General features: G+C 33.9%; 1 protein-coding gene and 1 long non-coding RNA gene across 2 annotated transcripts; both read right to left on the bottom strand.

Annotated features, from left to right (window-relative positions):
- Positions 1-5,393: 5,393 nt before the first annotated feature.
- LOC149795702 (uncharacterized) lies at positions 5,394-26,976 on the bottom strand. The gene is made up of 3 exons (XR_016422391.1): positions 26,895-26,976; positions 11,549-11,659; positions 5,394-7,274 (listed from the first exon to the last, which is right to left on the bottom strand). It is a non-coding gene; the product is annotated as an uncharacterized LOC149795702 (long non-coding RNA).
- On the bottom strand, positions 19,476-26,967 carry LOC149795703 (uncharacterized). The gene has a single exon (XM_089965586.1). The coding sequence runs from the start codon at positions 26,597-26,599 to the stop codon at positions 25,733-25,735; it is 867 nt and encodes a 288-aa protein (XP_089821712.1). The 5' UTR covers positions 26,600-26,967; the 3' UTR covers positions 19,476-25,732.
- Positions 26,977-27,150: the final 174 nt, after the last annotated feature.

Below are 27,150 nucleotides of genomic sequence, written 5' to 3'. Positions count from 1 at the left end.
GTTATGAATATTATTTAAGACAGTCATTTTATGATACTATAATTCCAATTATTATAAATTGAGTGTGTCTTCTACGCTTTGATTGGATGTAAACAGTCACGTGATACTGATCAAGAATTTTTTACACATCGATAAATTCTGCTGGCTACTTTTGGTTCCCAATTACCAAATCATTCAATGTGAAGTTTTATCTATATCAATGCCTTACACCCTAATAATAATAACAACAAGCTCCCACCCACCCATTCCTGTGATTTATGATAAAAAATGACAAGCCACAGCTTAAAATCGACCATTAGAAGTTAAAACAATGCATAGACCTTTCTGCAGTCCTACACTCACCCCTTTTGCCGAAGAAGGCATATGGCAGGCTTTAGAAGCCAATCTTCAGAAATTATTGCATTTCACCTCGACAACATGTTACAGCAGCGGTTATTAAAGGTCAGGGTCATATGTCAACCAAGGGATGTCATTAAAAATGGACACGATTTTGCTTTTGAAAGATCGAAATGCATAGAAAGTAACAAAGACGTTGCTATAACAACACGTGCCATACGCAAACGCAATTTTGAAAAAAAGGATTATTCCTAGTTTAACTGCAACAACGGTTTTGTTTATATTAAAATGTTGATCATAATAGTATATCACTGGCATGATCCACAATGACATTCTACCCTGTATCAATATAAAGAATTGATGAATCTAGGCTAGTGAAGATAGGGCTGTGTATTCTACCGCAGTTAAAAGGCTAATGAAAGAAAATTTTGATGTACATATAAGTGAATGTTTTGTTGGTTAAATCTGCTGATCTGATGTTAGAAAGGAAGTAAATTGGAATTATAAGGCTTAAATGATCATGGTTGGGTATTTATCGATGTGTAAATTTTACCTAATCACTCACAAAGTATACATAAGTCCTTCAGACTTTATTTACTTTGTGAATGATTAGGTAAAATTTACACATCGATAAATACCCAACCACGATCATTTAATCCTATAATAAATAGCCATGAATTGCAGTTCTTATGGAGTTTCTTTCTTCCATCTTATATTATGTAAATTAGTTTCCTGTAGGATTTTAAACTGACTGTATTAACTCTTGCAGATGAAATGTCCAAGAGTTGAAGTTTGAAGATTGTAGACTGTTTCTGGCTGGTTTCTGTGAGGATATAAATAACTAAGTGGTAGATTTCAGCCATAAATCTGTTTATAAGGTAGACCACCTTAAAAATGGTATTTTTGTTCTACCACCAGCAGAAGCACATTTGTGTTAAAGACAGTGGGCATTATTGATAGGTTGTTGTTGTAGGGTTTAATGCCATTTTTCAGCACAAGTTAAGCTATACATGGTGGTCAGTATAACTGGGTGGAGTAAGAACCATCAACCCACAAGAAGCAACTGGCAAGCTTTCTCACGTGCACACATTAGCCGACTATTGATAGGTAACCCAGGCAGTCTATTACCCATTCATAGGTCACATGCTTCACTTTGTACACGAAGTATACAGCTCTTGATAGAAGTACAGTAAGAACATAATCTTTGTCAGAGTAATTCGTGTACATGGGGTATTACCCTGACAGAGATTACCAATTACCCTGACAGAGATTACCAATTACCCTGACAGAGATTATGTTCTTACTGTACTTCTGTCAAGAGCTGTAAACTTTGTGTACAAAGTGAAGCATGTGATAAACACTAATACGGGGTAGGTGCTAAAAGGCCTCTTACTGGTCCAAAAATTCATAAATTGTAAAAAAAATGTTATTGGTCTGATAAATATGAAAAATAGCAGGTTTTTCTCAGCTTGAAGAAGAAATTAAATGGCCCATAATGTAACGAAACATTGTTCTTATCTGGTTTAAAGAGCCCAACAATGTTTAGGACCAGTATCTTTCAGGATTCAGTGTTATTCAGATGATTTAGCATGTACAACTTTTTGCACATAGCAGTGGCATAAGATGTTTGATATATATAACTCTAACCTAGCTTGTTTTCTGCCAAGTATACATGTTTACTTCCTTCCAAATATCCGTCAGATCAAATTCATGATGTATATCCGGGACTTTTTCCCCTTCCTAGGGATTATTTATTTTCAGATAATTTTAAGTGTCTACAGTTGGGCTCATGGCAAGATTAAAGTCAACTGCTAAAATTATATTTTCATAATCTACATGAGATATTGCTCGATATGTCTTTAAAGATGACTGGTATGTCTTTTGTTACACCTCTTTGGTTGTAAACTAAGTAACAAAAAAGAGCGAAAGCCAAAAGTTTTGTAAAATTCAACAAATTTATTCCCCCCCCCCCAAATACGAAGTGAAAATATCAAAAGAACTTACAGTGCATTAAAGCCTATCTTGAAAGACTACTGCAATGTGAAACTACCTGTCTTGAAAACCATATTCTCAATGCATAAATTTATTGATTATATAGTGGTATGACCTGTGATGAGAGACCACCTGTCTTGAGAGACCATAATTCTTTGGCAGAATGGGTGGTCTTTTAAGAGAGGTTCTACTGTATTTTGAATTAAGTCCCAAATAGTCCCAAAAGTTCTATCACAGGTCCAAATGTATGAGGTTCCAACTGAATTCCAGTGGTGTTCCAAATAAATTCAAATATTGAATCTGTTGTCTCAGATGTGCTGATGTGCCAGTGACATGGAATGTGGTGATGTGCCAAGTCTTTTGATGAATCACAGTAATATAATAAAAAAATGTCTTGGTCTGAATTCAATAAAAGTCTAAATGTTTTAGTCTAAGAATATCATTGAGCACTTTGTAATTCCAGTTAATAATAATAAATCAACCCAAATTAAAAACTGAACACAACACTAAGACTGATTCTTCTTCTGATGTTAAGACAAGAATGAATAATCCTAAAGTAAAAAACAATTATATACCCTTCCACTTGACCTAGGTGGCAATTAAATTACCATTTTCTGGAAATACTATGTTAACTTAATGGGAAATTTCCATTCTGGATCGCTGCTTCGGTGGCCCAGTGGTTAGTGCATCCACCTCAGATGCAGGAGGTGGTGGGTTTGATCCCTGGCCAAGTAATAGCAAAGACTTACAAAAATGGTACTAGCAGCTGCCTCACTTGGCGCTCAGCATTAAGAGTTTAGTGTTAGGACTGGTTGGCCTGGTGTCATGATAATGTGACTGGGTGGGACATCATGCTACATGTCTGCGGCATGATGCCCCAGTGCAAGACATCAGTGATGATCGCTATAAACTGCCACACTGCAGATATCGTAGCAGTATGACTGAAAAATTGTTAAAGCTACATAAAAAATCAAAATCACACACTCACACACAGACACAGTCTGGGGCCTGTTAGTGATATACGACATGAACCAAGTAACTGGTTTTGAAGAAAACATGTAGGCTGATCAGCTAATGATTGAACTGACACTATCTCCTTTTCCAATGAATTGGATTTTAAGTAGTGATTGAACTGCCATTAGTTCCTTTTTATTTTCAAAATTTCCAGCATGTGAAAGATCATTCCAACTGATTTCAACAACCATTATGTGTACACAAAAACATGTGTATTATGTCACTGGTTTTTGGTTTGTTGATTAGTCTGGTTCCCAGTGTTATTAAATAGTGTACTAGCATGTCAGGAGACAAAGTAGCCAGAAACTAGACTATCTGTTGATATACCACCAAACAAGGTTCCTTTCTTACAAAAATTAACAACATTTTTTCAAGAGACAGTCGCCTACGTCGAGACTCAATTTTTGTATTGTTCAGTTAGTACAATATTGATGTTGTGATTTTATTGAAAGTAATAGTGAAACTTATTATCATCCTTGAGGATATCTCTAAGTGCCAGTTCAGAAATTCTAAAAACAATTGCTTGCTCACAATAGTCCCTATCTGTGAAACCAAGCTCTTTGTTTTAAAACAAAGTATTTGTTTCACTTGGTTGTCTTGTTATCTTTGATCACAGTTATGAAAGAGTCCTTTATTTAAGGTAGTTTATGTCACATAAACAATAAAATTTATAATTGTGTTCGATTGATCAACTGATGTGAGTTCACCCAACAGATGACCAGGGCCACTAGATTTTAGGTATGCAGGATTTGCGTGCCTTTTAAATTATTTTCATATTCCACCTCCTTTATTTGATTAAAAAGACATAATTAACTTGATATTACAAAGGAGGCCAGCTTTTAATTCAGTGCAACAATACAACAAATACTTCAGCAAGTCAATCAAAACACAATCGGCATTTAATTAGGTTCTCGGAGAAACATTTGCGGACATAGCTGATATGGTAGATTGACACGTTTTACGTTTAAATACACATTGCATTTATGATGATTATGCTTAAGTGGAACTGAAAGATAGAATTAAAACAGAAATTTCACTTAATACAAATTAATTAATTGGCATATAAATATTAATGTACTGCCTACACATGGCGTAGGTGAAATTTTCATTGATTGAGATTTCCTTGAATATCTTTAATTATGCAGTACTGAAAATGTCATTTGGAAAGAAAATGTAACAAATTATATGACTTCTTATTAAAAGTTGATAATTTTAAAATTCTAATTAAAGTTTCCAGGTCATATATAGCGTTTTGACCATAAAATCAATGATATATCAATGTTTCAGTTACCAATTTTGATAAAGATTTTTTTAAAGTTCAAGATATAGGGTTCAACTTTTTGGTATTTTCTGATTTTAAAAAAAGGGATCCATACCGTGAGTTATCAGAGTACAGGTTATCAAGGGAGTGGTGTAGATAACAAATAATCATGGAGAAAAACTAACAAACTTCACAAATTACATATACCGTACATAACACTTTGCGCTATAGTATTTATCAAAGTCATTTTGTGATGCTGAAGTGTAATAGCTAAAATAAACTAATTACTCTGATGATCACCTTTACTGTGTATTTTAAATTCAAAATTATTATTTAGTAAAATAGTGACACCCATAGCATTAGATGTATTTGAACTGAAAAAAAGTGTGTCCTCACATGGACCTAATATTTTTTTCCCAATTCTTTATAAAATGTGTATCTAAACATTTTTTTTTTCCTTTCAAAATGTTGATAACATCTCTAAATATGATCCCCTAGTCTTTGACAATTTATTGTACAGATCTGAATACCTTCCATTGTGCTACTTTAAAAAAACATTTGATTGTGGATATACTGGACCAAGGCGAACTCTAACTGTGCAGCAATTCTGTTAAACAGGATAAGGGAAAGTTGTTGATTAGTACTAGTTAAGTGTGTAATTTCGATAGTAACCATGTACACAAATTTAAATGTGAATTTCATATCAGTTAAGAGATGAGAACAAAGAGCGAAAATAAAGAAGCTGAAATGCATACCAATCTGTTATGACTCTCCGGTCTTAAACAAAATAATATTAAAGAACAAAAACGTATAAGTTTTGTAAAATTCAATAAACAATTTATTTCCTTACAATACAAAGTGAAATGTAAAAAGAATAACTCATGGTATTGCAAATTAAATCTGAAAAAATCTTAAGATTTCTAATACTAGTCCTAATGATTACAGTTTTGAATAAACTTTAGTGATGTTCCAAAATAAATCAAACATTGATAATGTTGATAGTGTTGATTTACCTGTGATGTCTTAAATTGTAATGATGTGCCAATCACAATAATAATATCCAAGAATATTCTTGTGTTACTGTTTATTCGAGCCTAAACAAGTGACATAAGACCATATAAATATTATTACAGTACTCAGTAAGATAACATTAATACATTTTTAATTTGTGCATTGTTGCACAAGCCATCTACCCTCCCTCTTCCTCAGTAAGAGTGTGGGACAATGCATTATGAATATGTAATCATTGTTTACAGTCCTCATAAAGATACCATTGATAGTTTACACAAGTGTTTATAATTGATCATGGTCCTGATATTATTGTGACTATTGTTATTATTGCTGGTTGATAGAGATTACAGGCACCCAACATGTTTCAATAATGTTTTATAACATTACTACATGTCTAACCCAACAATGATGATCTTGTGTTTATAATTTGGGATGGAAATAAAATGAATTAACATTGATATTCTTGTTTTTCAGTACAGATCATTAGTAAAGAGTAACTTGAAAAAGGCTGACATTACCTTATTTTTTTTAAAATCATACTAACATTTTTGTTTTCAGAACTTTTTTTTACAGATGTCTTAAATGGTTGGTTGTTGTTGTTGTTGTTGTTGTTCTAGGGTTTAACGCCATTTTTCAGCACAAGATAGGCTATACATGGCAGCCAGTATAACTGGTGGAGGAAGAACCCTGGAAAACCCAGGGAAGAACCACCGACACACGAGAAGCTACTGGCAGGCTTTCCCACGTACCCATGCTAGCCGAGCCTTGGACTCGAACACACGCAGACAGAGGTGAGATGGCAGTGATCCGGAATGGTGAGCACTTTAGACCACTCGGCCACTCGGGGTCCCTAAATGGTTGGTAAGTGGTGGAATAAGAAGGGCCCATAGGACTCACGCATTTTGTATATTGTGCACAAAATGTACACAAGTGGGTAGGAATCCCATTTGTTGTGAGCTAGCAAGAGATATTTCGTAGAAGGAAGAGCAGAACCATGCTTAGACAAGATAATGTCATTTAAAAAAAGAAAGGCAGTTATCATTAGCTTGTTGTGCCCAAGTGCAAATCCCCAGACTTTAGGAGGGCATATAAACTGTGATGTACAACTATAATTTCTGTAAATTTTATTCATGACTGTAAATTGTAGTGATTATCTTGAGTTGAAATTTTGTATTTGCATAGGTTCTATAAATAGATGCTTAGTACGAGTTTACAGTTACTAATAATAAAATTTTTAGTAATATGTTGACACGTTTCAGGCTTTTTCCCAGTGGACAGGTAAGTCAGGTAGTATCTAGAAGATTTAAGTCAGTGCCCACTGGATGGGTTAGATCATGTGAGTTGTTTTACGATGCTGGAAATTTGTAGTTTATCACATAGAATTAGTGACAATATGCATTCTTTACCCTTTCACCTTATATAAGTAGCTTGGACTGGACAGTTTTCTCATCCTTATTTTTTGCGCTCTTGTAGCGTCAATCTGCAGATATCTTGCATTTATATATTATTTGAGAGGAAACATTTGTTTGGATTATTTATTGGAAATAGAAAGTGCACATTGGACAATAATATCATTCTGGGACTATTGACAATTATTCAAAGGTGTTCTGGAAAATGCCATTGTGACACATCTGGGCTGTTGTCGGACCAGTATCCAGATCTGAAATGATTATGAAACATTTCAAGTTTTTGGAGTTTAATAGAACATTTTCAGGATTATATTGGATTCAGTTCATAATACTGTAAAGCTGCTCTTGAATCTCCATTTTATAACATTAATAATTAAATTGTTTGTTATGTTTTGCAAACTTGTTGGCTTTGCTTATTTCTGTTACTTAGTTTAGAGTTGTAACAAGAACCATCAGTGGGAGTTGAACTGAGCCCTAATATGGAGAAACTTTGCACCTCCACTGCCTTCTTCCCCATCAAATGTTCCCTAAGTTCAAGTGCTAAAGTGAGATTAAGATTCTCTCTTGCTTAAAAAACTTTGAGACAATGCCCAGACTGCTCTTGCTTCTGCATCCTCACTCTAATGGTCAGAGAAGTTGCTCAGTAGCTGAGCAATGGTCACAACTATCAATTATCCAGTCATTATTTGTTTTGAATATTGATCTGTTTTCCATCACACTGTATTAACCTTTAATGATGATGGCTTCATATGCTGACGTGTTGCTTTGCATGGTCTATTAGAGGCTGCAGCTAAGACTTTTAGACCCAATTGTCTATGGCAAAACATTGTCAGTGGAATTGCTTTACCTCCATGGAGATGAAGGTTTAGATTCTTAAAAGCTTCTGCTTGCACATAGCAGAACTCTGATGCCACACCCCTATATTCTGAGACCTTATTTGTCAGTCTCATTCCCACAATTGCCTCTCAGAATTTTAGGGACCAACAACCTAGGTCCCTTGAACTAGTTGCTGGTCCATCAAAACTGGCCAGTACTTGCACACAGTTTGATCAAGCCATAGGTCAGCCACAGATCCAACAGAAAGGTATGCAACACAATAACAATGTAGCCAGCACCCTCCCCTCCGTTTGCTACACAATAGAGTAACTAAGCTGGGGCAAGGCAAAGAAGTCTTCATTTGTCTGTCTTTCTTGTACAGGCAAGAGGAGGGGAAGGTGGTCTATAACGACATATCACCTCATGCAGTGCATACCACTTCCTTTAATAGACACGTGCTCGAATAGTGCTCTTGTCAGGGATCTGATCATACATAACAGAAGATCAGTGGGTCCTGTCTATAGGGAAGGAGGGGTTATGTCTTCACTTCACAGAACTCTCTCCTCTTAGATGATGCCTATCTTGTTTCATCAATCAGATGTCTTAAAGTTAATGGAAGAAGTGCACTTTTTTTCTCTCAGAAAGTCACAGTGGGATGGTTCAGTACAAATAGTCACAAACTATCTTCTCCTGGACATTTCTGGTCAGCAAAATTCAACTGAAAACTGAAGCTTATTATAGATTATACTCCCCATAACAGATTTTTGCTTGAGGATCATTCAAGGTGGAAACTGCAACTTCATTTCAGAATGCTGTCAGACATGCTGACTGGGCAGCTTCCATTGATGTGTACTTGAACATTCCGACTTTTCCTTGGCACAAAAAATATTTTCAGTTCTTGATTAAAAATGAAGTATTTCCTTTCCGAGTGATGCCATTTGGTCTAGCCACAGCACACAGGAACAAGGGAGTAATAGCATGTCACTTGAGGTACTTTTAGATTCCACTAATGCAGTTTTTCAATGACTGACTGCTACACAACAACAACAAACAGTCCATTTTAAGTCACACTACCTGCCGTTGGGCTTCATTGTCTCAGGACTGATTCAAATCAAGAAAAATCTGATCTCATTCCTTTTCAGGGTTTCTTTTACATAGTAATTAATTTTATGTCCTCTCTGTACCAGGTTCATGTTTCCCCACAGAGGATACACAAAGTCTTTGAACTCTGAAGGACATTACAGACCAAGAATTGTTGTCAGCTCATCTTTTCCTCTCTTCTGGGAACTTTAATTCTGTGTTGGACCTGCTATCTCTAGTGAGACCAAGGATACATATTCAGTTTCTCCTGTTGGTTGTTTGGAAATCCCACAAGAATGCACTATCAGATCAAATTTCTTTAGAGTCAATCTTTTAGTACCACCTCAGGTGGTGATCTAATCAAGACAATATGTTTCTTGTGAGAGTTCCTCTGCATTTCTCAGAACCCCACTCATATCTGTACACTGACACATCAGATTTACGAGGGTGGGAGTTGAGCTTAATTAGAGCCCGAAGGAGTCTTTCTCCACAGCCATTAGTCACAGGAAGACAGTCTCCTCAATATCATATCAACAATTTAGAGATGAAAACCATATTCTTCTGAAAGGTGCGTAGAACATGTCAAAGGGCATTGCATCAAGATCTCATCAGACAAGGCGTCAGATATTGCATATCTCAAAGAGGTACTTGTGCTCCTTCTCTCTGCTTAACATCTTCGCAAGCCAAGGTTCCGATATGTTAACCCTCGCTTCACCTTGGCAGATCAAGCAAATATGTTAAGGTTTTGCCCAAGAGACATCTGTTAGATTTCATGAGTTGCCTGCCTTAGTATGCATCGTCAACTAACATGTAACGGCGGTGCATTGTACATCGGCCGAAAATGGTGTTAGCAGTTGACTTCAAAGAGATACTTTTTAAGTTTAACATGGAAAATATGACTACAAACCAGAGAGAAGCCAATACAAGTGTATTTGATTAAAATGGTTTTGTATAAACACAGACCAGCAGTGACAGTTTGTTTATCCATGAATTCATTCAGGTTGTTTGCTCCCATTGTTTCGATCATTTAGGAATGGTGTTCAAATTTGATCAACCTGATTTTGATTGAATGTGGTAGCTTACAGCCACATCCAGTGAAATTCACAGACCCAAAGCACAACTATCTGCTCAGTCAACCAAGGTAGGGATAGAGTTGACCTGAGGAGGAATGTTTACGCTCCCACAGGAATTACAATTCAGTTTCCTTGTGATGTTAACAGGTTTCCTTCCAACCCAATCTCCAGATTTCATAAATATTTCTGTTTCTGATTAAAATCCAGTCACAGTCACATCTGTGCTGGTGATCATTAAGATATACTTATTTGCCCAATCAGAGAGTTAAGATTTTATTAGCAGCTTAAGAGAGACTGATGATATTTCTGTATCCACTATTTTGCTATGGATTCTCTCGTCAACAGAGCTTATCGGTCTCTCACAGAGACTTATCATTCATGAGGAGACAAGCCCACGAAGTCAAGGCTTTTATTATTTCATGGGCATATTCCGGTAACTCATCTTTAGATGATATTATGATGAATGTTATTTAGCAATTGCAAACAACTGTCTCTTTTGTGATTTCTGTCAACTTGTTCCAAGGTATCTGCCGTCTGGGCCCGATAGTAGCTGTGGAATAAGCATCCCAGACTATTGCGACATAAACGGTAGTTGACTGCTTCGGCTATACGGTATTATTACAAATTTTACTCCATTTTACTCATCCACCCTTCTTGCTGCCATATTCAGCTTGATAATGGTGATAGTTAAGCTATTTTTGATAACAGACAGGATATCAAATACATAGGTTATTTTATTGCAATGCAAACAACCCCGTAAACTTGACTTTGGTATCATTTTAGTGTGCCGATTTTTTCTTCTGAAGTCGGCCGACAAAAGGAAGTCAAGTTTGGTTCCTTTGGATTCTTTAAGTGTGCCGATTTCTTTCATCTTTTTTTTAATATAAAGTCTGCCGACACAGGGAAGCCAGCATTGATTCGTTTTACCTGTATTAACTGGAATTTTCAAAATAAATTGAAACAATGGAACAGTTTTGAAAGCGACACAATCTAGTGCGTCGTACACGCATACCGATATAAGGCTGAACAGTAAATTAGTTTTCATTAGTTTCATCTAAATATTCCCTATCCATAGTTTATAGTGTTTTATTTTTCGACAAAAAGAAGTATGCACCTCGTCTTGTAGGGATAAATGTACCTCATTTCCGGTTGGCGTCCTCTATAGGTGGGAAATCGTAACTAAGGGGAAGTAACAGAGTTGAATACTTCTATATCGAGTAATTAAATTATTATTTCTTCTTTACACTTGATAATTTTTTTGTTCTGTTTGTGCGAGTATAACTATTTTTAATCATGTAATGCAAATCTGATATAAATAGGAAAATGTTGGAGTATGGCCGGTGACCTTTAAAAAATATAGAAATATGAAGATCTATTAGCTGGATTTGCAGGTGCAAGTTATAGTTACAGAGAAAGATGCTTAAAACCAGAGCATGATACACCTTTAAGTCAAGAAACTTGGTATAAATGAATATGTGGGTATAAACGGATATATCGTATAAAATACAATTTAAAAAAAATCAGCTATATCTAGTTATGTGATACTTCAAGTATACCTCAATGAAATAGAAAAATATATTTCAGCTATTCGACGTTCTTCTCTGTCACAATGACAACTTCGTCATCAACAACTTCCTCAGCCTCAACAACAATCTTCTTAGCAACGACTACAACAAGAAAAAATAGAAGCTAGATATATATTTACTCCTGAAGGTCTTATTTTTTTATTATGACAATCCAAACGAATTAATTAGTATTGCCGTAAATGAAAATAATCTAAAAAGAAAATATTTAAAATCTGAATATGTTACAAGAGTAACGCCTGAAAACTGGGCTATTTTGATATATTTTGCTGTAATAAAATTCCAAATGTTGATTTGAATGATCCAGGTTACATTAAATTTCAATAAAAAGTTGATGAATATAAAAAAGAAGATAAAGAATTGAATAAATCATTATTAGGAACACCTGCTGCTCGGGGGGAAACCTGACGAACCTGACCTAAGTGCTACTGGAAGTTGTCTTGTTGACAAAATCCACAAAACAAAAGAAAAACAAAAACGTTTTAAGAAAGTTAAAAATCTACAACCAATAACTGAAAATAGAAGTGATTTTGTTAATTGTCCTAATAAGGTCCTTGCAGATGTCGAAAGACTAGAAATTTTGACTGGCGGAAAACAAACAGGTAATAATTCCCCAGAAATTATTAATGAAGCATCTGATATTTGTTTAAGATTATTTACAGGCGGTATCATGGACATTAATGTTTCTCGATCTCTCATCGATGAAATCGTCGATTATTATTAAAATGAATGAGAATAATTAGATGCAATGACTAAAAATGAAATGATCATTAAAATGATCACCTTGGACCAGTAATTGTTTAAGGTTTACTTAAGAGAATGGCTCCAAAAGCAATACCTATTGCAAAACAATTGGGAATGAAAGCTATTGACGTTATTAATGATACAAGTAGCAGTGCTGTTGGTAATATTACCAATAAGGAATTCTCGGCAATCAAGGACAGACTAGCACGTCTAATACGACGTAAACCACAACCAGTAAAATTACCCAGCACTGAAGTTATGCCTGCAAATGTTAGTAAAATAATAAATCAGGCTGCAAATCAAAAACTAAAAGAATTGGCTGGTGAAGCAGAAACATAACTGCTAATTTAATAGCAGGAAGTGTTCTTTGTGTTAGACGATAATGATTATAATAAAAATGTTTAAACGTATATCAGATCAAGCATTTGTCATGGATGCGCCAGTCCTTAGATACGAATCTGTGCGTGATTATCAATATTATTCGTATGACGCACGACAGCCAAATCAGACAGGACGAACTGAACTTAGTCTTTTAAAAACATATGATACAACATATGGAGTTAATGATCAAGTTGGCTTTGTTAATAGCGGTGCACGATATATAGTATTCATGGTCTGGAAACTGAAGTTTGTCATAATGAAGTTGATGTTGCTACGACGATATTTGGTCTAGCAAGATATTCAGATGATTATTTAAGAAGAGTTGGTCCGTCAATAATGTTTGCAATAGATATTACTGACCACGCTGATCACTGACCTTATCCTTTAAGAATACCAAACAAAATACTGCAGATGCAGACGCTGATGTTAAAAATTTACAGTTCTCAAATATAAATTACAATCTGGGATTTGCAACACGTAAAAATGAAGTTAATGCTCGAGGAAGTTTTAGCTGTGTAATATCACTGTCGCATATCTTTGGTTTTTGCAGAAATGTTAGAAAAGTTATCTTTGGGGCGAAAGATACAGTTGTACTTTTTAGAAAAGAACGTGTCAATGATGCAATATGGCGTGATGCTATTGTCGCTGATGTTGGTAATGTATTACTGACAAAACTGTCGTTGTGGATGCCAGTAATGACTCCATCACTCGCTGAAGAACAACGGTTGCTCTCTTTCATGGATTCAGGCGGTAAATCAACATTATCATGGTTGACGATGACCACAGATAGTGTACAAAATAATGCTGATGATTTATTTACATAGCAAAATCGCATCATAACAAGGTGTTTCTGTACCACGACGTATATTTATAGCTTTTCCAGATACTGTATGATTTTGATCTCAGGAACATAATCCAATGGCATTTTACAATCTTGGAGAAAGCGAAGTTTCTTTAAGAATTAATGGACATCAAGAACCATCTAAAGAAATGTTGTTATATTTTGAAAATAATCATGTAGCACGTGCTTATCATCGGTTAATGACATTCATGGTGCGCGATCAGCGTGTTGATTCTGGTTTGCAAATGTCTCAGCGGGATTTCACAAATTTATATCCGATTTATTACTTTTCGCTGGAACATCTTGATTTAATTAGACAATCAGTCGTTGACATACATTTTCAAGATCGTGTGAATAAAGAAACTGTAGTTATATATAAAGTAATTGCAGTAATTCATTCAGACACAACAATGTTATTTGAATGCACTGGTGGACGAATGAGAATTATTGACGCTCCAGTAGAAAATATGTCATTAAATCGCTCGTGATAATTATAATGTCAGATCATGATGTTAGTGTTAGTCTGACTCCTACTCAGATTAAAAATCTTCAAACAAAATTATGTTAAAAAATTGAGGATTATAAATTTCACTAAAAAAGAACAAATCGAAGGTGATCAAAGAAGTATCATTGACTGAACGTCAACTTGAACATTTTAATAAAGCCAAACATAAAATAGAAGTTACATTTGTTCTTTCTGCTGGTACCATTAAAGACACAAAACAGACTGTATAATTCCGCTTCTTGCATCTATACCAGCTTTAATAGCCGCTGTGGCTACAGCTGTTGAAAAGCGGCTGCACTTGGTGCTGTTGGAACGGCACGGAAAAAAAGCAACTGGAAAGGGAATTATGCACGCAGAAAGCTTAAAAATAAGATCAAGACGGATACAACACGGAATACGTCTAAGAGCGCCAAACGTTCCGCAGCCTGGCCGATTAAGATTATCAGACCCACGATACGGCCGCGTTCTAAGATTACAAGGAACTCCTCATTCATACAAAAAAGGTCAGAGACTTCCTAGAACACTTTAGATCCAAATAGTCTTCTTCCTATGTCTATTTTGATTTACTCGACGCCGCTAAACAATTAAATATAAAAAAATTCAGGTGTTTTTATGTGTGATCAATTACCAAAACAACCATATAATATTGAAACAGACACAAATAATTTTGATAAAAGTTCTGCTCCAGGTACTCATTGGGTTACATACGCATTTGATCCACGTATAATTGTTTATTTTGATTCGTACGGATTAGCACCACCAATTGAATTTGTAAAATATATTAACATCGCTGTACAAAATATTCCGATTTGATTTTCAATATTACCAGCACAAACAATAACAGATCCGTCAATTACGTTGTCGTGAAGTAATTTCTGTAATCAACGCTATACATTAGCGTCTGGACAAGCATTATGGTGACCACTCAATAAATCTTTCCAACATCGCGCTGAGGTTACCGGTATATACAGGTTCTCAGTACCTGGCGTTACAACATTTACAATATCCACCATAATACCACGGCGTTATCCAAAAACTGGATCTTCTGGATCTCTGTCATTGATGCTGTAGCGACATGACGAGGAAACATTTGTAGTGAAACCCGAAGAAGAAAAAAACTCGGCTTGATTTACTATTGGTGTCTTGAATTAGTAGCTAAACTAGCACCGACTTTGAATATAATGAGCATTCCAATTAACGCTCAAGGTTGTATTTATAATCAAACACGTGAATGGCAAACAAAACCAAAAATTATCGTTGACGAGTACACAGTAATAGTATTAAAAAAATTCGCAGACATGTAGTTTATTTTTAACATAATTGTTTATTCGGCGTCTGCTGTTATCTCTGGAACCGGCATATTATAATCAAGAATAACAAAGACATCGCCAAAAATTGTAACAATTTGCACTTCAGCTGCAGCAACAATTCCTGTTTTTCTTAATATTATTGCAAAAAAAATATGTACATGCACAAATACAAAACTGCATGAGTATATAATAAAATCACACACAGTGTCGCTAGCATATTCCAAATTATCTTCATTGATATAATCAAGTCTCAGCGATGAAAAAATATCAGATCTTAAATTCACGGAAACGATTAAGATTCACAATGAAGTAATGACCGTGATAGAATCTATGCTTGATTTAGATAATAATAATAACAATAATAATAATAATAATAATGTCAATGCAGAACGAGTTACTACAACAGATTGTCTTTAATACAACTCTGTCAAAAACTACGAAAATATCGGAATTTAGCGTAAGCTCAACCAATCCTGAATTTAGCGTTAAATTTCCAACAGCAATTCCAGTAAAATAAATAGCGCTAGCACAATTACAAGTATATCACAGCTGGCCAAATATCATAACAAAATCATTTGGTGGATTGCCAGCAAATAATTTGCTGGTATTTGCAAATAAAAATAAACAAGATGGGACTTCTGATTGGCAAGTTGCCGGTATTCCCACAGGCAGTTATCAGATTGAACAAACCAATTAAGAATTTCAGCGCAGAATTAAATCTATCAGAGGAGGAGAGTCTAAAATAGCTATAACTGTTCACGAACCAACATTATCAGTTGTGATAGAAATAATTTCACAAGCTTTCATCGCTGATATATACTCTTCATCGATCTGATGTGTTTTAGGATGGCCTGAAATTTCACCAGTTTCTCAAAGACCACCAGAACAAAAACTTGCTGATTTTACTACAGATAAGAGAATATTTTAAAAATATCCAGAAAATAGAAAAGAATATCCCTGACGTTTTCTTGACGGACACAGTTACGATAAGTCAAATTATTTACTGCGTCTGATGGTGAAAGACTCCCCCAACCAGGAAGATTGCTCTATTTTAACGAAAATAGAAAACATTTTATCTTTATCAATGAAAAATATTTTAATTCATTTTGCAATAAAATTAAATCTGATTACTAATGAGTATTCGGTGATCTACAAAGTATATTTTCCAGTATCTCACAATATTACAATAATGATATAAAGCAACAGATCATTGAAACTATACAACATCTAAATCAAATTATATCAGATCTCGATTATGTCAATAAAATTTTCATCGAGCAGTGATTGCTTCCAGTGAAGAATATAGTGATATGTTAATTGATATAACCTAACGACCTCAACTAAAAACCCACTTAGGCAATTATTTCTTAATTGTTATAAAATAACAAAAGAACAATTAGCAAAATTTGTAATAGCAGGATTTAACACTGATGAACTAAATAAATTATCAGTCAACGATCTCATCAATGAATATTTTCCTAAAATCGTCGAGTCATGGAGAAAAATCCTCCTGCAGGTATTCTCAGACATAACAATGATTGGTATGGTGGTGGTCGTCATGCTACACCAGGAATTGTAAATATAACTTCAGCGATTGCAGTTAATCTTGTGTGTGATGCAACTGATAGCAGTTATCAAATAGATCTTGAAAAATCAAGTCAGGCTCAACAAGGTATATTTTATCTACATTTATGCCTCAAGTAACTCCTGGATATTTGATCGTGTAAGAACCGATCAATCCAGTTAATCTGCGATGTCATAATAATTTATTGACATGAATGAATTTCAGACTCACTGATCAGAATGGACATTTACTTGATCTGCATGAAAAAAATTTTGATGATAAATTTATATGTAAGGTCTTGATAAGTTTTATTTTCAGTTTTCATTATTTATAGTAAAAGTGGAAAAGTAAAAATAGAATAATATATACACCACTCCCTCGATAACTCGCGCACATCGGGGTCCAGAAACATCGACCGCACTATAAGCGAGGGGCGAGTTATCGAGGGACCTATAAAATAAGCCCAAAACCAATAAAGTGATTGACGACATAACGGAAAAATGGGGGGGGGGGGGTAGGCAGATTATACTGTTGAATATTCACTTTATAATCGTTCTGAGATTAACTGTTAATAAATATCTCTTCATAACGGTGTACTTTATTATTTTCTCATAGGACAACATTAAAAATTTCAGGATAAATTACAGTATATTGAGGCGATCATCGAAAACATTCCACGTGGTTTCCGTTCGCTGAACATGTGTACCACTTCACACATTGTGTACTACGTCACTAAGTTTTATGTTGAATTTTGTATACATTCTAGTTTTATTGTTTGAGCCAAATTATATTTTTTTTTTACACAAAAGATCGACTCTTTTCGAGAAACAGTGTCGATCGAACGATAGATAGATAGATAGATTTGAATGCGATAGAAGTAAAATGGAAAAAAAAACAAAAAAACAAGAGTTAATCAGTACTAACATATTTAATTGGTCTCAAATTTAAAACAACGTAAATTAGAACAAGTTAATACTTGCCGTTTGTGCCACGCTTGACAAATATCAATTCACTTTTTGAAAAAATCAGTTAATTTTTTTTGTGTGTGTTACTCCTTGGTTTCTCTGCCGCCGAGCAAAATCCCTCAGATTTCTCAACTGCATGAGCTTTACGTAGTCAACATTTTGGGTCTCCAGCCACCTTATGGCAATATCAAAATATTTGCTTCCTGTGCAGAGGGGTGGGGGTGCAACATCTGTGTCTGCATCACTTTCAACACTTGTGTTATTCCAGTTAGAATCGTCTTCTGCTGCAAATTTGTTCTCTATAGAAATAATTATAGTTTCATCTGACATGTATGCGGCTGTAGGGCAATCATTGTCAGAACAAATCCACTCCTCCATCAAGAGAAACGCCCATCTCAGGACCATGAGTCTGTACTAATTTCTCCCAAACAGCCTCGGCATTAATGACATCAGTTTCACTGAAACATTCGAAGTCACTATCGTCTTCGTTGTCTCTGTTACTGTTTTGCTTTACGTCAAAGGCAGCTCCAAGACCCTTAATCCAGCACCCGAGGTCTCTTGTAATCGATTTTTTTTAATGCAACAAACACTTCCCCAAGTTGTTGATCAAAACAAAGCCGGCATGTACATGTAATTAGGTTCTCACAGAAGTACTCACGGGTTTCGATGTGACGGTCGATTGACTCTTTTCATGTTTTCAATGAACAGACTATGTTGTAATTATAATGTTTACACTGAAACGGAATTAAAGGATTAGAACGTGACTTTCACACAGGAAGTCGTTTAATTGGTGTTTATTTCATTCTCTGTTGCCACCTGTTAACATTTACCAGAAGTTTTCATTGATCGCTATTTCACCAGACTGTTTATTTACAGTATAATGACAACTATTTATCCTAAAAACTTACATAATATATGATATCTTTAAACAGAGGTCTCGCTAGGATTTTAAAACTGGGTCTTTCTGCCTCTGAATTCAATCACTAAATATCAGTATATTTTTTTACTCGGCCTCCAAGTCAAAGCCTTTGAACTAGCCGCCTAGCTGTTGCATCATGTTCTTTTTTTTTTTTTAATGTACTCTTATGAAATAGCAACAGTACATCAAAGAGTCTTTCAGTCACTGAATTCTGTCATTGTAAATATCAGCACAGTAAACTGATCAACACATTTTCCCACAAAGCAGGTGGCTGAAACAGGACCGGCAAATCTTTGAATTTTCCCGCGCACCTATTACATGCGTGCGGAGGACTCCCGCCTTTTCTGCGTCCCAGATCAAAAATTGGCGTCCAAATACGCGTAATTAAGCGTTTTCGAGATCTCTGAAATTAATTCTTCTCTAGAACTTGCAAATTTCAAAATATGGATTATATTTGTATGGGCATTAATCACCATTTTCGATGATAAAACGAGCAATGTATCAAGGTTTAATTTATCAATTCTTATCGTAATTTTTTTCATGTTCAGCATATTTTAAAGATATTTTAAATACATTTTCTCTGGAAAAAATCGGGAGCCAAGACGGACACCGCGTTATAAGCGGGATCGCGAGTTATCCGGGCGCGAGTTATCGAGGGAGCGGTGTATATGGAAAAGTAAAAATGGATGAAAAAAATGTAAAAATATTACCATTTTTATTTTGTGCAGATGTCTTAATTTCTGCGTTTTTACTATTTTTAACATCTACTTTTATCTTTCATTTTTACCATCTATTTTTACTTTTCCTTTTTATTTTTCTACTTTCTTCCAATAAATATATGCCTTGGGTTCCTACATATTTGTCTATGGGTGATGAAAAAATATAATAAATTTGCGTGGAAATGAATCTCCACCAAAATTTGCCAAAATATATCACATCGGTTTAAAGCATCTGCACAAGATTTGGGAAAGATCAAATGAAACTAGATTTCCAGTCGGTATCCCTGGAACAACTAAAAATAAAGATCTTACTGAAAAAATATAGAAACTTAATGAAGATGTTAATGCTGCAAGAGATGAACTTAAAAATAAAACGGATTTACATAATGAAATATGTGATGCAATTAAAAAGCATGAAACAGATCTATCCAATATTATTGCTAAATAGCAAAAGTTAGATAATGCATATAATGATTCAAGAAATAAACTAAAGGATTAAAAAAATCATATAACGAATTAAAAGCCGCGAATGAAAATCTTGAAAACAAATTATATAATGTTATTGATAAACATAAATTAAAAAATGAAATCAACGCAATAAAATAAACACATTTTATCGATCATTATTGGATATTATTACTGATTCTCTGGGAGGATGTTAAATTCTTCTATTTCTATTAAATCTCTTAACAAAATTGCACGATTATTATTTATTTATTTCATATTCTTCAGGTAATGTCTCTATAATAGTTTAATCATACGAGCAAGATTTTTTAACATAGGAAGATCATCTATTGATATGTAAAGCTAACAAATCTTTCATCGCATCGTTAAATTTATTAATAATAAGATATTCATCTAATGTGTTCCTATTATTACTTTTTTCTATTTCTACCATGCTAAATTCATCTCTGATAAAAATAGGATCAAGTATTTCATATGGTGTTCCTTCACCACCTTTCTTAGGTGTTGGTTGCAATAATCTTTCAGATCTTAATTTTTCGACTTCATTTATAATAGCATTAATGTTTGTTTGATAAATATATAATATTTCAAATCTCTTAATTGTTGTTGTATATCATAACATATTTCAACATAATAAAATGATATCCACCGATTATATTTTTTTTGGAAAATGTAACATGATTAACACCATTGGCAACACGTTTTATTGCGCATCAGTGACTATCAAAATATTTAGAAACTGCTTATACTGAATGACATTTAATTTCATCTATTTCAATACTTGCAATATCTGGTCATTTTAATTTTTTAATTTGTTTCCTTTGATATCATTTTTGCCATATTGACAATTTTGAGTTTGAGTAACAACTCTCAGATTAAATAAATTATCTTGTGGATTTCAATTAATGTGATCAGTTACAAGACCTTTTTCAATTGATTCATTAAAACACTCATAAATAAATCTATGAGAAAGATATCTTTTCTGCCCAGTATTGACCATAGAATAACTAGTAGTATTAATAACATTAAGAATATTTAGTTTTAATCTGCAATTCCTCATAAATCCATCATGAGATGCTTCATAATTTTTAATCGGATATTTTACAAATTTGTTTTCTTCCATTTGTTATGAAAAAAGATATTCAATTTTTCTGCTTGTTTCAGAATTATTATTTTTAAAAAATCTTTCCTTGTAACGATAGATAACTATTTTATCAACGCTTATTATTAAGCTATTGTGCATAAAAACAAAAAAACTAACGGAATAATAACTCATGAAAATGTGATTAAACAGATTTCATGATACTGCATTCAGAGTCGGCAGGGATTCATTTTATATTCATACAGAAAATACAAAATTGTTACAACCATTTAAAATAAATGATGATGCATCATGGGGTAAATGGAGAATAAAAAGGGAAGAAATATGTATTTATTCTCCATCTGCAGATGTTGAAATCAAAGATATTTATCACAGAAAAAATTAAATATCACAATTGTCATCTACACCATCAGTATATGATCCTGTGGCTAGACATAGAATAGGTTATTTTCATGGGCCAGGTGTTTCTGGTAGAACAGCACATGTGCTTGAATTATTTCATCATGGCTTTTTAAATCATGTTAATATGATTTATGTGTCATAATACTCCAAATAGGATCAATCACTCTCTTATACCACTTTCAAGTTTACCAGGTTCATATAAATATCTGACAGTCACATTACCTAGTATTGGTTGTTTTTAAAAGTTTTGTCGTTGTATTGGTGTTTGTTTTTCTGTAATTGCATTAATGGGTTTTATAGAAATTGGACAAGTAATTTCATTATTTAACGCAGTTATTACATTTGGTAATCTTGCAACCCATTCAAGAGATCTCTTGTCTTTCTCAATTATTTCCTTTGCATATTGATATCCAAATAACCGCTCAGCAAGTGTTCGATTAAATTGTTCAACAATTGCCTGATCGCAATGAACTGTGGTGTGTCCTTGTCTAATTTTGACATAATGTTTTTTCATCAGAGATGATACTGTACCAAGAAATTCCTTGCCAGGATGAAACTGTAGTAAGTAACTGTGGCCATTGCAAGGGTCCTCGCTGATAAATTCATTCAAAATCAGATACAACTTCAGCTGCTATTTTAGTTGATAATGGCTAACCTTCTATATATCTACTTGTAATGTCAACAACAGTTAACACATATTTGTATGTACACGATTGATGTCTACCAATTTTAATAGTATTGTGTGGTGAAAATAAATTATCTGCCTGATGAACTACATCTGCAGTGCTGACAACGAAATGTGCACATTGAATTTGTCAAGGTGGTGGTAGGTTAATTTGCCATATTGCCTGCCATGCTAACTGTTTTGCAGCAACAGAAAGTTAACATTTGCTGCATCAGCAAGTTTATTAATTGCTGATCTACCTTTCCAATATCCTTTTGGGCTATAATAAATCGATTCCATTATTTTAATAATTGGATGATTAATTACCAGCACCTAACACTAGTTTACTTTTCATTGCAGATTTTACTAGAAAGCCAGCAAGTTTTTCTCTGAGAGATTTAATTATTATGGAATTTAATGAGTGAATCAACTTCACATCTGCAATGTGTTGTTATTTTTATAAGCTCCATCATGAACATGACATGCTTGATCAGCCGCATTAATTGGATATTCGCCAGGTTTGGGTTGATCTTGTTTATCAAGTCAAATACCAAGTTGAGTTACAGAACCTCAATACCTATATCCAGGAAGATGTTTTTCATCAGGATATTTGCCCATGGAGCACTTGGTAATTTTATAATGAATAATGAAACAGAATTATTACTTAATTTGATAATGAGATGGCTCAAATGAGATAAATTAAATCTAGTGGTTGTTGATGATCAGAGATGCTACGATGTGCTTAAATATTTTAATTAAAATGCAAAATTGTTGGATGAAGATGTTACTGATTTTATTACCGATATTGATGAAGCTACATCCATTGATGAACTCGATGGATATATTAATAATTTAGTAGTGTATGATGATGTAATCTTGGGCAAACAGTCAAATCCGGCATGAATATTTTCTATAGGAAGGCATAAAAATACAGATAGTATTTATGTTACACAACGATATACACAAATACCAAAAGTGATTAGAGATAGTTATAATATTGTTTTAAGAAATCCCATCAGAGATAGTTATAATATTGTTTTAAGAAATCCCATCAGAGATAGTTATAATATTGTTTTAAGAAATCCCATCAAGGTGTTTAAATGCTAAAATAATATGGTACTACTGTGTGTCTCTCTCTCTGTTAATTAAAGATATTCATTTATAGTAAATGAAGGAAGTGATTATGCCTGTCTGTACATGATGACTTTAAAAACAAAATACGTTGGTATTATATAGATCATTGATGGGTCCCTACATATTCACAGTTGTGATATAAGTAGATCAGGGTCAATGTCATTTGCTGCAATGATCATCAGAGCAAATAATAATAATAATAACTTATTTGCTAAAGCATTATATAAGTTTTAAGCAGTGGGATTTGTCTGACTACTGTATGTTATCACGATGTTGACAGCAATTCCTTACATGCTCAGGAAATTATTCAAACTACAGCGACTGTATCATCATTTCAAACACATGAAAACCTATTACAGTGATACTGAAATGTGACCTGTCTAGACAGGAAAAATTTCATGACAAAAAAAAAAAAAAACAGGTACCAATGATCCAGATTAATTAAAAAGGAAAACTTTATCCACCATTAAGCGTTGACAGGAAGTTATGATGATGAGCTACAGAATGCAATTTCATTAGCTGATCATGATGCTTGGTGCTATTTTTAGTAAGAAAGGGATTCCACAAGATATGAACTGATCGGAACCTACCGGGTAGTTGTGTTTAATGGAGTTGATACACATACTCTGAGAAATATTCATCAAACTTGGTGCTCAGGAGACATGTATATAATTAAGTTTAAAAACTTCTTTTCAAGAGTGCAGTCAACTCCGCAGAGATTTATTATGATAAATTTCCACGATCCCCAATCAAGATATCGCACAGGTCTTGATAAAACTTTTGGATAAATAACAAAGATAAAATTAAAGATAAAAAAGATTTTTCTTTTCATTGCATTTCTAAAATAATTGTTCTTGAAATGTTTCAAAAAAATATTTGTATTTGAAATAACTGCTTCAAAATACATTTGTAATTGTTATGCATATGTGATTTAATTTATATCTGAGTTAATTGTTTGTAATTTTAAAACCTTTCTATTTTTTTAAATTTTATTATATGTCAAAATAATGTATTTCTGTTTACAAGGAACTCATGCTTTTTCCAGAAAATGGTTTGAACTTTACTGTTAATTTCTGTAAACATAAGGCTGATCTGGTTTCCGACCTTAATTCAGATTATTAACAGTCACGTCAACAAGTTCTTTTTTTTAAATCTATTTTTACTGTGGAAGTAATAAGAGTCAGATCAAGGCTGTATTGGATACATGACCCAAGGCTTGCAAATAGTTTTAGTGAAGTAAACAACTTTTATTCTTAGAGTAAAATGACTGGCTTTTATCAAGGTCATACTGGGGCCACATATGCTCGATGAGAACTTGATAATGAGAAGAAAGAAAAAAAAAAAATAATCTAAAGGAAAAAAATCATACAGAGTGACAAAAATGCCTTAGATTACCCATGACCCGTTCTGACATAGGACCCTCTCTATCATACTATATAAGAGTGAAGGAATGTAACTTCCAAATACTTCGTTCCACCCATGACCCTCGATTTCCTTCAGCTATTTCCATCTTTAAAGGCACACAACCATACTATATGGCTTGTTTTACTTCAGAAAGAAGAAAGAGAGAGATGCAAATGCAGTTACAAGAAAAACAAATGCAGTTCAAATTTGAGAAAGAGGAGAGAGAGAGAGAGAGAGAGAGAGAGAGAGAGAGAGAAACAAATGCATTTATAAGCGGAAGAAAAAGATAAAGAATGACAAATGCAATTACAAAAAGAACAAATGCAAAGAGACAAGGAAGAACGAGAGAAAGAGATGAAATATCAATTTAGAATAAAAGAAATGGAGCTGGCAAATGAAAAGCATATTCAAAATTCAAATACAAATTTATGTTTTGATCTTGCAAAGAATATTAGATTAGTGCCCCCTTTCAGAGAAAAAGAAGTAGACAAATATTTCACTTGTTTTGAAAAAGTTGCTGAAAATAGGAAGTGGCCAAGGGAGCATTGGACTCAATTATTATGTGTAGACACTGGCTATACGAATAGCAAAGTGCAATGCATGGAGCATACAAAGCACAGAACCAATGGTTTTTCTCCAGTATGAATCCTTATGTGCAGTTTTAAATGTCCACTCTGACTTAACATTTTATCACACACTATACAGTGATGTGGTTTTTCTCCATTATGTATCCTACTGTGCAGTATTAAATTTAAACTCATACTAAATATATTATCACACACTACATACTTAAATGGACTTTCTCCAGCATGTTTCCTCCTTTGTAGTTTTAAATTTCTATTTCAATTAAACATTTTATCACACACTTGACACGTTAAAGTTTTTTCTCCAGTATGAATCCTTATGTGCAGATTTAAATGTCCTACCTGACTTAATATTTTAAACAAACTGCTCACTTAAATAGTTTTTCTCCAGTATGCATCTTCATGTGAAGTTTTAAATCTCCATTCTGATTAAACATTTTATCACACTTCACACTTATATGGTTTTTTCACCATTATGCATCCTCATGTGCCGTTTTAAACCTCCACTATCACTAAATTTTTTATCACACACTTCACAGTTAAATGGTTTTTCTCCAGTATGAATCCTCATGTGCATTTTTAAATGTCCACTCTGAATAAACATTTTATCACACATTCCACACTTATATGGTTTTTCTCCAGTATGTATCCTCCTGTGAAGTTTTAAATCTCCACTCTGATTAAACATTTTATCACACACTTCACACTTATATGGTTTTTCTCCAGTGTGCATCATCATGTGAAGTTTTAATTCTCCACTCTGATTAAACATTTTATCACACATTTCACACTTATATGGTTTTTCACCAGTATGCATCCTCATGTGCCGTTTTAAACTTCCATTATCACTAAAAAATTTATCACATACTTCACAGTTAAATGGTTTTTCTCCAGTGTGAATCCTCATGTGCATTTTTAAATGTCCACTTTGAAAAAACATTTTATCACACATTCCACACTTATATGGTCTTTCTCCAGTATGCAGCCTCATGTGAAGTTTTAAATCTCCACTCTCCCTAAACATCTTATCACACATTTCACACTTATATGGTTTTTCGCCAGTATGCATCTTCATGTGCCGTTTTAAACTTCTAGAATCTCTAAATTTTGTATCACACACTATACAGTTAAATGGTTTTTCTCCAGTATGAATCCTCATGTGCATTTTTAAGTGTCCACTCTGATAAAACATTTTATCACATATTCCACACTTATATGTTTTTTCTCCAGTATGGCTCATCGTGTGAAGTTTTAAGTTTTCATTCTGATTAAACATTTTATCACACATTTCACACTTATATGGTTTTTCGCCAGTATGCATCTTCAAATGCCCTTTTAAACTTAAGGAATCTCTAAATTTTGTATCTCACGCTTCACATTTAAATGTTTTTTCTCGAGTATGCCTTCTCATTAGTCCTACATGTAAGACCTTGACGCTGATATTTATTATTGGGCTCAGGGTCTTACGGCCTAACTAACAGCGATGTGTAGTGTGTTTTGATGTCGACTAACATCGTAACGAAAGTCAAATTTTCAGGAATATCTCACACAACTGCCAACTAAAATAACGGCGCTTTTGACAAAGTAAAGTTATCTTTTTATGAGACCTTACTTACCCTAATGTCTTTTCTCTAATAAATTAAAATTCTCACAAAAGAAATGGACCTGTTTTCAAGTTTGGTTGGCCTACATTTCTGTTGGCTGGAAAGCGATGAAAGCCGAGAATGCCGAAATGGGCGCAAGTTGAAATATTATTCTGTAACGAAACGAATAAAAAATATCCTATGCCTATTGGAACTGTAAAGCAACGTTTCGTTTCGTTCAAGAAAATATCTGCCAGATGAATCTACTTAAATATACTTCGGCATTCCT

The sequence above is a fragment of the Sinohyriopsis cumingii genome, chromosome 7, assembly GCF_028554795.1.
Source record: "Sinohyriopsis cumingii isolate HCF-2022 chromosome 7, ASM2855479v2, whole genome shotgun sequence".
Classification (NCBI taxonomy): Eukaryota; Metazoa; Mollusca; class Bivalvia; order Unionida; family Unionidae; genus Sinohyriopsis; species Sinohyriopsis cumingii.
The sequence above is the reverse complement of the archived record's forward strand: the minus strand, read 5'-3'. Positions and strand labels throughout refer to the sequence as shown.

Coding starts and splice junctions, on each gene's coding strand:
- LOC149795703 (XM_089965586.1), bottom strand. CDS start 26,599: ATGCATACTGGCGAAAAACCATATAAGTGTGAAATGTGTGATAAAATG.